This window comes from Manis pentadactyla, chromosome 2, assembly GCF_030020395.1.
Source record: "Manis pentadactyla isolate mManPen7 chromosome 2, mManPen7.hap1, whole genome shotgun sequence".
NCBI classification, from domain to species: Eukaryota; Metazoa; Chordata; class Mammalia; order Pholidota; family Manidae; genus Manis; species Manis pentadactyla.
The window spans coordinates 44,848,764-44,861,129 of record NC_080020.1 but is presented as its reverse complement, the minus strand read 5'-3'; the positions used below and the strand labels follow the sequence as shown (position 1 = coordinate 44,861,129).

Here is a 12,366-nt window from a genome sequence, read left to right as displayed (position 1 = left end):
TCAACATTCTAAACACTACATTTTGGGATAATTTGTTTTGTAGCAATAGAGTTCTGAAAAATAATGAAAATGGTTGTAAATATTAAGTGGTTTCAACTCACCATCCTCAAATATACATCTTCCTTGGAAGAGACCAGAAATTCCTTTGAAGTGAGACAGATCTGGGTTCAAATCCTGCCTGTGTGATCTGTGCAAGCTAGGTACCACCCTTGAGCTCTAGTTTCCTTAACTGAAAAGTGGGAATATTGTTGTCTACCTTCATGGGGTTGTTGTGATGAATAAGGGAAATAATATAAAGAGCACGGCAAATGCTCAGTAAATGCTGGCTGTGTCCATTCTCCAGCCTCTGCTGCTGCCTCAGTCTGCTCTGAGAATCCAGCATCACATGCAGGCCTTGCTACAGTCACTAGTGGGGGCAGGCCTGACAAGTCCTCCTCTGACAGCAGCTTTCCGAGCTAGTATGAAACCACCAGGCAGGTTTGGTAGTGTGGCAAAGAAGAGCGAGTGCACATTGTTGTTTTCTTGTTTATTTCTTATATTTTAATGCAAATGATACAGTGCTTTTAAGTCCTAGACTTTTGTGAAGAAAAGAAGTGCCAGAATGGGATAGGCTTTCTATGAAGTATTTTTGTGGGATGAGTGCACAGTAATAAGCCCCTGAGAAACTCTCAAGTTGGACTTCTCCAAACAGTTGAATTTGCCTTCTCAAGGAAAATTATATTTCCTGCTGCTAGTGAAATATAGTTTAAGGTCAAGGCTTACACTATTCATTAAATACCAGAAGTAACCCTATCTATAATACATTTTCCCCTACATTTCCTGGTTTCACACAAGGAAGGGAAAACATTTTGGGATGAACTTAGGTGAGTTTACTTTTATGTGATAAGCCTGTTGCAAAACTCAACTCCAAGAAACACCAGTCAGAGAAACAAGATTGTATTATGAGCCTGTGGATTTACTTTTTCTACAACAGTAAGGCAACCTTTCATGTCTTATTAGAAATAAAAGGCACAATACTTATTATAAGCCTGAACCATGAAGACAGAGCTGGGAGATACAAAAGCCATTTGACAGTGGTAATCTCACATTAATAGTCGAGTTATCGTCTATCACAAACGGTCTTGGGTTTGGGTTAAGGCTGCAATCCCCACAGTAAATAAAAATTTCTGTGGAGGGATGGAAACCAGCTGTTCCTCATCCCCTGGAAAACTGAACTTTAGCAACTAGAACTGTTTTGGGTGACAGAAGAAGGCAGGGCTGCTTTGAATATGTATTTGCATTAGACACCTTCTGTTTCTCTTAAAAATTAGATGGAGGCAGAAGGACTGTGTGCTGGCACCACCCAGAACTTCTTGCTGGGGCTACCTGACTCCTTCTGGAGAAATATCTCTGCAGGCAGTAACTGTACAGCTTAATTCTTCTAGACTGAACCACTTCAGATTTATGCCGGTGAAAAGCAAATGTCGTTTGTAAGTCATCTAATTGTGTTACTGTCTCTCAACTTTATCAGATGCTGCTGAGGCAGAAAGAGCTGTGCGCAGTCCTGCTGGATGCTCTGGAGAGCTCCCAGGCTCATTCTAAATGCCCACAGCTAAGAGTCCTTGCTGTTGCTTCTTCCAGACTCAAAACAAACTACTAACTTAACAAGTTCAAATGGCATTTGTCTCAATCCAGGATCCATGTGGAATGGTGTATCTGCAACAAATTCACAACCTTGATTGCAGAACCATTAACTCATACACACTTAGGTGCAAAGCTGGTTTATTATGTTCTTTGGTTAAATACTGTTTCTACACCTTTTAAGAACATTATAAGAACAAAGATAATATTTTATAGAAAGACTGAAAACACATCTGCTTCTTCAGAGCAAAGGCTGAATTCACATTGTTTGTGGACTATTATAAATTCTTTTAATTAGGCCAGATTTATAAAAAGGTAGGACTTTTGTTGTTTTGAAAAATAGATTCCCCTGGGCTAGCCAACGTCACTGTCTGAGACTCAGACCCATAAAGCCTGCTCGGAACATGGTCAGAGAAGTTGGGTCAGCTCATCATGTCCGGACTGCACGGTTCTGAGCTGCCATCACTGCGCAGGGCCTCTGCCACATCTCTTCTAAAGACGGATAGGTTCTGGGTGAACCTGGAGAAAGAGAAAGAAAGGCTGAGGGAGTTGGCAAGGCAGAGGCTATTTGAACCTCTTCGTGACGATGCCCCTGAGTTCAGGACCATGGAGAGAGCCCCAGATCCTGGCTGAGCTCCTTCTTCGCATTTTCACTGACTTCACAGTTCCACCACCAGCAATACTCTCTCTTCTTTCCCCTCCTGGAAAGCAAGGGTGACCACAAAATACACTCTGACCATTTTTAGAGGTGAATTTTGTGGTAATACTATTTAAAAATAGTTTTTAAAAGATTACTCATGAATGGTAAAGTACATAAAGAAAAGAACCAAAGCTTATGTGCCAGACACTGGGTTGAGTTTCCACATACAAGCATTCTGTTTTCTTTACCGTATTTTGCTTTACCACACCTCACAGACATTGTATTTTTTCAAACTGAAGGTTTGTGGCAACCCTGTGTTGAGAAGTTTATTGATGCCATTTGTCCAACACCATTTGCTCACTTTGTGTCTATATTACATTTTGGTAATTCTTGCAATATTTCAAACTTTTTCATTATTATATTTGTAATAATTTTTGATCAGTGATCTTAGATGTTACTATTGTAATGGTTTTGGGTTGCCACAAACCATGCACATACAAAAAGGTGAATTAATCAATAAATGTGTGTGTTCTGACTGCTCCACTGACTGGCTGATTCCCCATCTCTCTCACTCTCCTAGGACTTTCCTGTTCCCTGAGATACAACAATATTGAAATTAGGCCAATTTATAACCCTACAATGGCCTCTAAGTGTCCAAGTGCAAGACAGAGTTGCATGTCTCTCATCTTAAATCAAAAGCTAGAAATGATTAAGCTTAGTGAGGAAGGCATGTCAAAAGCTGAGGCAGGCTGAAAGTAGGCCTCATGCTCCAAACAGCCAAGTTGTGAATGCAAAGGGAAAATTCTTGAAGGAAATGAAAGTGCTATTCCAGTGAGCACAAGAATGATAAGAAAGTAACATAGCTTTACTTGGCGATATGGAGAAAGATTTAGTGGTTTGGATAGATCAAACCAGCCACAACATTCCCTTAAGCCAAAGCCTAATTCAGATCAAGGCCTTAACTCTCTTAACTCTACAAAGGCTAAAAGAGGTGAGGAAGCTGCAGAAGAAAAGTTTAGATCTGGCAGAGGTTGGTTCTTTAGGCTTAAGGAAAGAAGCCATCTCCATAATAGAAAAGTGCAAGGTGAAGCAGGTGCTGAAGTAGAAGCTGCAGCAAGTTATCCAGAAGATCTAGCTGAGATAATTCATGAAGGTGGCTACACTAACAACAAATTTTCAGTGTCAAGAAAACAGCCTTCTATTGGAAGAAGATCCATCTAGGACTTTCATAGCTAGAGAGGAAAAGTCAATGGCTGGCTTCAAAGTTTCAAAGGATGACTCTCTTGTTAGGGGCTAATGCAGCTGGTAACTTTAGTTGAAGCCAGTGCTCATTTACCATTCCAAAAACCCTGGAGCCCTTAGCATTATGCTAAATCTACTCTGCCTGTGCTCTATAAATAGGACAACAAAGCCTGGATGATGGCACATATGTTGACAACATAGTTTACTGAATGTTTTAAGCCCACTGTTGAGACCTACTTCTCACAAGAAGATTCCTTCCGAATATTACTGCTCATTGACAATGTACCTGGTCACCCAAGAGCTCTGATGGAGGTGTACAATGAGGTGAATGCCTGCTAACACAACATCTATGCTGCAGCCCATGAATCAAGAAGTAATTTCATCTTTCAAATCCTATCAAGAAATACATTTCATAAAGCTGTACCTCCCATAGAGTGATTCCTCTGATGGACCTGGGCAAAGTAAATTGAAAACTTTCTGGAAATTCACCATTCCAGATGCCATTAAGAGCGTTTGTGATTCATGGGATCAGGTCAAAATATCAACAATAACAGGAGTTTGGAAGAAGTGGATTCCAATGCTCATGGCTGTGAAGGGTTCAAGACTTCAGTGGAGGAAGCAACTGCAGATATTGTGGAAATAGTAAGAGAACTAGAATTAGAAGTGGAGCCTGAAGATGTGACTGAATTGTTGTTGCAATCTCAGGATACAACAGGATGAGGAGTTGCTTCTTATGGAGCAAAGAAAGTGGTTTCTTGAGGTGGAAGGAATCCATTCCTGTTAAAGATGCTATGAAGATTGTTGAAATGAAAACAAAGGATTTAGAATATTATGTAAACTTAGTTGCTAAGCAGTGGCAGGGTTTGAGAGGATCGACTCCAATTTTGATAGATGTTCAACTGTGGGTAAAGTGCTATCCAACAGCATCAAGTGTGACAGAGAAATCTTTCATGGAAGGGAAGAGTCAAGGGATGTAGCAAACTTCACTGAGTTGTAAGATATTGCCCCAGCCACCCCACCCTTCAGCAACCACCACCCTGATCAGTCAGCAGCCATTATCATTGAGGAGAGACCTTCCACCAACAAAAAGATGATGACTTGCCGAGAGCTCAGATGATGGTGAGCGTTTTTTAGCAATAAAGGCTTTTTAAATTTAGGTGTGTACATTGTTTTTTAGATATAATGCTAGTGAACACTTAGTATGCTAGAGAGTATTATAAATATAACTTTTATATGTACTGGAAAACCAAAAAATTTATTTGACTTGCTTTATTGCAATATTCACTTTATTGGGGTGTTCTGGAACCAAAACCTCAATATTTCTGAGATATGCCTGTAAATTCATTTAACTATCACAATAATACCAATCATAGGTATTAGCATTCTCATTTACAGATTATAAAACTGAGCTTAGTGGTTCAAAAAGAGGGGGCACTAGGTCAGACTATCTGGGTTCAAATCCTGGCTCCACCACTTCTTAGCTGGGTGATCTCAGATGAATACTCAATGTCCTGCCTTGGTGCCCAAGATGAGTAGCAACCTCACAGGACTGTGGGAAGTGAGACTTTACTGAGTCAATCGAGACAACACCTGTAAATGTGCAGTATAGAGGCTGGCACCTGGAAAGCATTCAGTCCTTGCTGCCTAGAACTCAGGTGAAATAGGAGGGCTGCCTGACACCATTTCACAGAGCGGCTCAGCAGGCGGCACTCACTTCCCCCTGAGGCACCTAGGGTCTACTTGTTCAGGCAGTCTCTTCTCCTGCTGGCCCCTCGCTGCCTGATAGAGGAGGCAGGCATGGAACAAGCCGTCAAGGGAACATGTCCACAGAACCCACCCGACTTGGCCATGTATTACCAGAGCCCAGGCTGGTGACGCCAAGATACAGTGTGGCTTTTGGGATGATTTGCACATCAGCTGGTGCAGCATTTAAACGTTACCACTTTTCTAAAAGGATGGTGTAGGCAGTTTTTTTTTCCTGAGAGTATTTTCTTCCTCCATCATTCGTTATTGTCTGTCTCCCCCACCAGAAGCCCCGGTTGAACAGTTAGTTCACCACTGGTATCCTCAATGCCTGACACACAGTAGATCTTCAGTAAAATTCTGCAAACTGAATGAATGAATGAATTCAGGCATAGTTGATAAGCTTGCGTTCTTCTCATTTAGATCTCATTGGCAACAGCAAAACAGGCCTTTAAGCCACTCTTAAAGATCAGGCAGAGGAGAGAACTAATACTACTGTGGACCATGTCCTAGGTGCCATGCTTTATGACATTCTGCTATTTAAACATCACAACCAATTATCATCATCTCCATTTTACTGGGGAGAAAAATGGGATCAGAGAAGTTAACTGCCTCACTGACTGCCATGCAGCCTATAGAGAGCGGCAATAAAATTTAAATTGGAGTCAATCTGACCTCAAAGCCTGTGCAGATTTGAGCTTTCCTTCTTTCGACCTTTTTCGATTAGTGATTTTTCATATCTTTCCTGTTGGATTATGAACTGCTTAAGGGCAAAGGCTGCTGCATTTTATTCATCTCTGTATCCCTGTATAGTGCCTAGCACAATGTATGGAAGAAAGCAAATACTTAGTAATATTTATGGGATGGAAATAAATGGAGTCTAGAATAACAAGGTGTAATAGAAAAGCCACATCAATATATAGGCCATGTTCCACACAATCCAATTATTTTCCACAAACCTGGAATGTCCGCCTCCCCAACAGATGCTAAGCCTACTGGGTACTGCTTACCTGTCTCTGTTCTTGATGGACAGGTTCTGCTCTACTCCCTCCATCAGGTTCTGGAAGCACTGGGCAAGAACTTCTTGCTTGGGGAGAGACTGGCTGTTGATCAGACTTGCCCTCAGTTCTCTAAAATACTGGTGGCAGACAGAACGAGTGTCAGAACTCTGACTCTAAACCTGCACCTGCAGAAAGCTGTGGGGCAGGGGCTAGATCAGCTCTCATCTGTTTGGGGCTCCTAACTCTCAGAGGAGCTCTGATCCAGGTCCACTGTGAACTTGAGCCTTTAGAGAAAACCAAATGAACAGAGATATTCCTAGATACTGCTAGAAATGTTCTATTGTCAACTGTGCATCGAGCACATGAAGGCCTCCCTGATTCTTATCTCCACTAACCATAGAAAGGTGGGAAGAAGAGGGGTCTCTCAGGCTGAGGGGAGAACTTAACTGAAAATGTGCAAGGAGCCCTTGGGGCCTGTGCTCAGGCCTCATCATCTTCCATGGCTTAGTATATCACTCCTCAGACAACTCTAGGGTTTGTTCCAAGCCCCGGTCCTGCTGGGTTACACCGGATCTGCTATGCTGAGGTGGGTACGACAGAGGCTTGCTTGGTTCTGGGAGCGCTTTCTGGTACTCAGAAAAGCACCTGTCATACCTGGTCACCAAGAAATGCACAGCCCTTCTCTGCTGGGGTCTGTGGGCTTTTATATAAACACAAGCTCTTATACTAAACACAGCTCCTAATCATTGGCAACAGCCTAATTTCAGCACAAAGATAACAGTTTGCCAGTCATGTGTTTATCCTTCCAAGCCCAAACAGCATGATATTTAATTTCCATCATACATTAAAACAGCTCACATCAAAAACACACATAATTAATATGTAGTCAGACTAATACTTAAATACTATATATCAGAGGCATTACACTTAAACCACAATGTCTTCCTGAACAAGACTGGGAATGCACAAAACTACTTATTTTTCCCTTTTATAATGATGCAGTGACTCACACCAAATAGAAAATTATTAGTTTTTCATCCCAAACCATGAAATATTGCCTCCATCAGTAAAGTATAATATTGTGATGTCATAAGCTTTTTCTAAACACTGAATTTGCCCTTATTCCCTCTCAATCATTTTAAAAGAACTGCTCTCTTTTATAGAGCTTGGATTTAAATCACAATAACGCCGAGGGAAGATGAATGACAGTGCTATTGAATGTGGCTAAAATTGGAGACTTCAGCACAGGTGAAGGATGGGACAGCTCTTCTCTTTTTGATATATTTTCTTCTTCTATTAGTTTCTTTCCAAGGCTGGGATCTCAGTTTGAATTTTAATGTATGCGGCTGCCTCTAATCTCACTGTCCTTTTCCCCAGCACTATCTTATTGTATAGACAATTCATTCTCCCAAGCAGTAATACACTGCTCCAACCGGCTGCTGGGGAGGCAGGGGTGGGTGCAGGAGGAAGCTGGAGTGCCTGGGCGGCAGCCCAGGGAGGCGAGGTGAGTGTGCTCAAGGCTGGAGGCTTGTGCTCTCTGATGAAACGTGCTGGCTCTGTGCTTGTGTCCGAGGGGTTGCTGCTACCACGCAGGGCAGTGGGAACCCCATATACAAGAGGGGGCCAAGGAAAGAGCAAAACAGGTGTTGCTCAGAATTCCCGTGGGCCAGAGGGAGAGTGAGAGTGAGCTTGAAGCGTTGCTGAGCAAACCTCCCACCTGGGCTTGGGGGTGCGGGGTTCCAGACAGGCTAGTCTTGAGGCCTCTGCTTAACTGAAGAAGATCTGAGGCCTTTGGGGAGGGGCCTTATGGGAGGACATGGCCTTGCCCAGGAATGCTCACAGTCCCAGCTCATGCTTAATTGTGTCCTGTGTCCTTCACTGTCGTAGCTTGGCCAGGCGTAGGGCTTCTCCCTCCTCCCAGGGACCACACCCCATGGGCCTTCCTGAAGTCATACTTACCTCCTCGTTGAGCAGGATAAGCCCCAGGAGAGGCCTGGACACTGACCACTGGTTCCGGCAGTCTTCAAAGACAATGGTGTTCATGAGGGCAGACATCATCTGGAAGACAGAGTCCCATGAAGACACTGATGCCTTAGGTCAGAGGTCTCCAACTCAGGCATTTTATGTGCTCACCTTCTACCCCTACATCTTGCCCACAGCCATGAGGGCTCTTACTGGACAAACAGCCTTGACTATGCAAACCTATAATGCCGCCTGTAGGAACTCTTGTCAAAGACTCCCAGGTCCCTGAGGAAGAGTTTCCACCACCGAGTACTTTGGTGAGGACCTTCTGGGTGGGCGGAAGTGAGCAGCCTCAGGGCTAAGAGGGTCAGTCCCTGCCTCTCAACCCTGATATGCCTTCTGCTATGCTAAGTCACCATGTAGATTCCTTTCCTTTATGCTCACCTTCCTTTCTGCCTCTCATTTCACCAGAGATCAAGATCTAGAGGGGCAACATCTTTCTGAGAGAGGGAGGAATGGGTCACATTCCATGTGACCTTGGAGCGTCATGCTTCCTGCTGGTTCAAGCTGTTAAAGGCTTCTCATTGCTTCTCCACCTACCCACTCACTCACTCACTTTACTCTTAGGTGTACATATCAGCCATTCTCTTCAAAGTCTGCAGGCCACCTAAGGGAGGTGTGAGAACAGGCATCTACCATAACTTCTGCCCTTGAGAAGCTAGAAGTTTCTGGGACAGACCACCCAGCAGAGAGAGAACACGGCACAGTGCTGTGCCCTTGCGGCAGGGGCAAGGATGCCTCTGGGCCTTCAAGGAGAAGTCAGGGAAGATGCTATAGAGAAGGGAATGTTGAAGGAGCACAACATAAATGTGTTCTAAGCAGAGAGAGCTGCGGAGAAGGCAGCTGGGAATGAACACACTGGGTTCTGCAATGGTAAGGAACTCAGTGTGGCAGGAGAGAAGAGAGGCAGGCCAGAAGAAAGGCCCAGCACCAGGCTGGAAGACCATGCTGAGGAGTCTGGACTTCACCTGATGAAGGTGGAGCCACGGATGGGTTTGAGGGTCAGATATGCACTTAAGAAAGATCCCTCTGGGGACATGAAGAACATGTACTATGCAAGTGAATTAAAGAGGGAGGCCAGGGATGAGGCTGCTGTAGAGTCTACAGGCCAGTGATGGTGAAGCAAGCTTCACTCATCCATGAGGGGCTGGACAGTTTCTCGTTCTTGGACCCTTTACCTCTCATCTCTAGTCCTTATGTTTCCACAGGTTCAGAGTTCTTTTTTCCAAAAGAAGGCAGGGGAAATGGCAATCATGTGGCAAAAGCTGTCACACACACTGCCCCTGACTGGGCTTTGGTGACATGTGGTTTTGTCCCCTGGCATTTCTGCAATCCAATTCACCCTGTGATGTCAGAGAAGCTACTAAACCTCTCTCTGTGTCTCAGTTTCATTAGCTGTAAAGAGGGAAACAATAATCCAGCACAAGGAAGCTCTGAGAATCAAATGAGATGTTGGATATAAAAAGGGTTGCAAAGAGTGAAATGTGCTATAAACATTTAAAGTATATAATAGCAAGAGTAATGAGCATCTTTCCAGCTCTAAACACCTACCATTCCATACATCATCATCGTAAGTGTTCGGCTGGTTGCAAATGAAATCTTCCAATTTCATCTCCACTCTACGTCCAGTCTCTCTGGGGAGGGGCTAGGTCTTAAGTCTGGCATGTTGAACATCAATTGCAGATCACGTGTTCCCATGTACAATCTAACAAGCTACCCAAAGTCATGAGCCACAAATTAAATTGACAAGCAAAACTAACAGATCCATGGAGACAGCCTAAAATATTATGGGCTTCACAATCTGAAGGCAGAATGGATATTTTAATGGAAAAGATTAAAGTTGGAGGTTCCCAACTCCTCCAGTAACTGACAAAGCACCCTGAAGTGATGTGCCAATTACTTTATACAGTTCTCCCGTGGATTCATTTGTCTGAATGCATGTATTTATGTCTGTAATAAGTAAGGAATGTTTGAATAAAACACTTTTCTAAAAATAAAGTTGGCTAAAATGGATGATTTTTTTTCTTTTTTACTCTTCTGGAAAAATGGAAATTAGTGAGCAAATCTGCTCAAGTGGTATTGCCATGGCTGCTCATTTCCAGAGTGCTTTTCTTCCTAAAAATCCTAAAGTATGGGGAAAACAGCTCAGCCAATGTGGCAAATTCCTTTGGAGAAGGGTCCCTGCTCCCACCGACCAGCCCTCAAATGTAGAAGTATACTGGGTGAAATGCTTAAGTAGCAGATCCTGTTCCAGGTAACGTGAACTCTCTGGTGGGAAGCTCTCTTGGTGAATGACACAAACAAGCGAAGGCTGAAAGGAGAGAGCCCTTGGCAGCTCACACCAGCCCGCCAGCCCCACTGAGTCACAAAGCCCCCCAGTACTTAGGGGGAGGAATGCTGTGTGAGCCCGCCTCCCCACCCCCAGCTTCTGCTCACTTCCATGCTGTTCCAGGGTGTCAGGAATAGCTGGTTCACATTTGCCCAACCCAGGCTGCTTGCTAGGGCCTGTGTCCAAATCACACAGTATCCACTGTTCTACCCCAAGCAGCTATTCTGCCCAGCCAGGGAATGGGGCCGGCTGGGGGAACTGAGTGGGTTGGTCCACTTAGGAAAACCACACTCCATGTGCTTCAGGCATCTTCCCGTTCTCCTTCCTCCTCCCCACCGGCTTTGGCATGAGTCTGTAGGAAATTCCTCTCAGTGAAATGAAACCAACACGGTGCAGAAGGGACAGGCTTTGGAGCTAGTCAGAACTGAGGCCAAACGTGGCTCTGCCACTTACCTAACCTGGATGCTGGGCAAGTCATTTCACTTCTCTGAGCCTTTATGTCCTTCCACATAAAAAGGAGGATTAAAACACTACTGTGAAGAGCTGCTGTGAGGCCTGACTCCTTCACACATACCAAGCATTTGTACGGTCATGCCCACAGCAGGCCCTCAACAATGACTAGGGTTCCTTTACTCCAACTATGGTTACCCTTCCTGGCCTGACCCACTGGAATTTCATGGCTCGAGGAAGTAACGCATTTCATGTCTTGATGATGTACAGACAGATGAAGTTATAGTCTCCTCACAACTGTCTAATTCCTTGAGAGCTGTGGAAAAAAATAATCGAAAAGAGGCAACAGTCCAAAAACCATCCCTCTTTGGTCTGACCCAGGTATTAATACGGATTTTTGAATGACACTGTTTCTATTGTTCTGAAAACTTGTAATCCTCTAAATACAACACAAATATTTGAACTGGAAATTTTAAAACTCAGCCATGTTGTGTTATCAGAATCTCGGTTCAGTCCTCAGGTCCTCTCTTAAGCTTCTACCCTAAGATGGGATGTAAAGTGCAAGCCTGAAGCACAGTGGACTTTCCAGCCCAAATGTGCTGGGTCATACCTTCCCTACAGCAAGGTGGTGAACTACGTGCTCTCACCTCACGTGCTTCCTGTTCTAGCTCCTGCTGATGCAGAACATGCAAAGATGTGGTTTGTGTGGAGTACTTTACAGCTAGATGGCGAGTGGGTTCTCTAAGGAAGTTGGAGGCTCCCCAGGTCTAGAAGCTGGGTAAAGCAGGATGGCTGGGGACACGGGCTTGAGTGAGGACAGGGTGATGATTGAAGTGGGATGACATAGGGAGACTAGTCTGCAAACTCCTGAGTGCTCGGGCCATGAGGGACTTTTCTCTGCATCCCCGGTGCCTAGCATGACATCTGGCACATATTGGAGGCTTAGGAAATAGCTACTGACTGAAGGAGTGAGTAAATGAGTAAATGAAAAATGAAACGTTGAATGAACTATCATGAGCAAAAATATAACAAGTTAAAGAGCTGAAAGGGGGTTGTACAAAAAACAAAGTTCTGGCCTCAATCTTTAGCTGAAATCTGAAACGAGGAATATCTAAATTAATAAGCTGGTCATTTCCAAGCATCTTGCTGTGTGTGCAGAGCCTGAGAACTCTTCAAAGCCATTCTTGTCCCTCTAGCCAAGAGCTGCCAGGGAGAGCCCTTGTGGGGGCTTTCTGGCTGCGAAGGCTGAAGGTTGAAGCATCATCTTTTCTAATGACAAGCACATCCACCTGCTGAGTTTTTTCACTGCCCAACAGAAA

The 12,366-nt window shown here is 44.2% G+C and overlaps 1 protein-coding gene across 3 annotated transcripts in view; it reads right to left on the bottom strand.

The window, feature by feature from the left end:
- Positions 1-1,459: 1,459 nt before the first annotated feature.
- Positions 1,460-12,366, bottom strand: part of RANBP17 (RAN binding protein 17) — a 383,252-nt gene continuing 372,345 nt past the window's right edge. For 2 of the 3 annotated variants that reach the window (XM_036884800.2, XM_057491712.1), the window contains 3 exons: positions 8,206-8,304; positions 6,256-6,383; positions 1,460-2,139 (listed from right to left, as the gene is read on the bottom strand). In XM_036884800.2, the coding sequence (XP_036740695.2) occupies positions 2,043-2,139; positions 6,256-6,383; positions 8,206-8,304 (324 nt within the window). In that variant the 3' untranslated portion in view covers positions 1,460-2,042. Of the gene's footprint in view, positions 2,140-6,255; positions 6,384-8,205; positions 8,305-12,366 lie in introns of those variants that run through there. The other variant, XR_008993699.1, reaches the window with a different exon arrangement.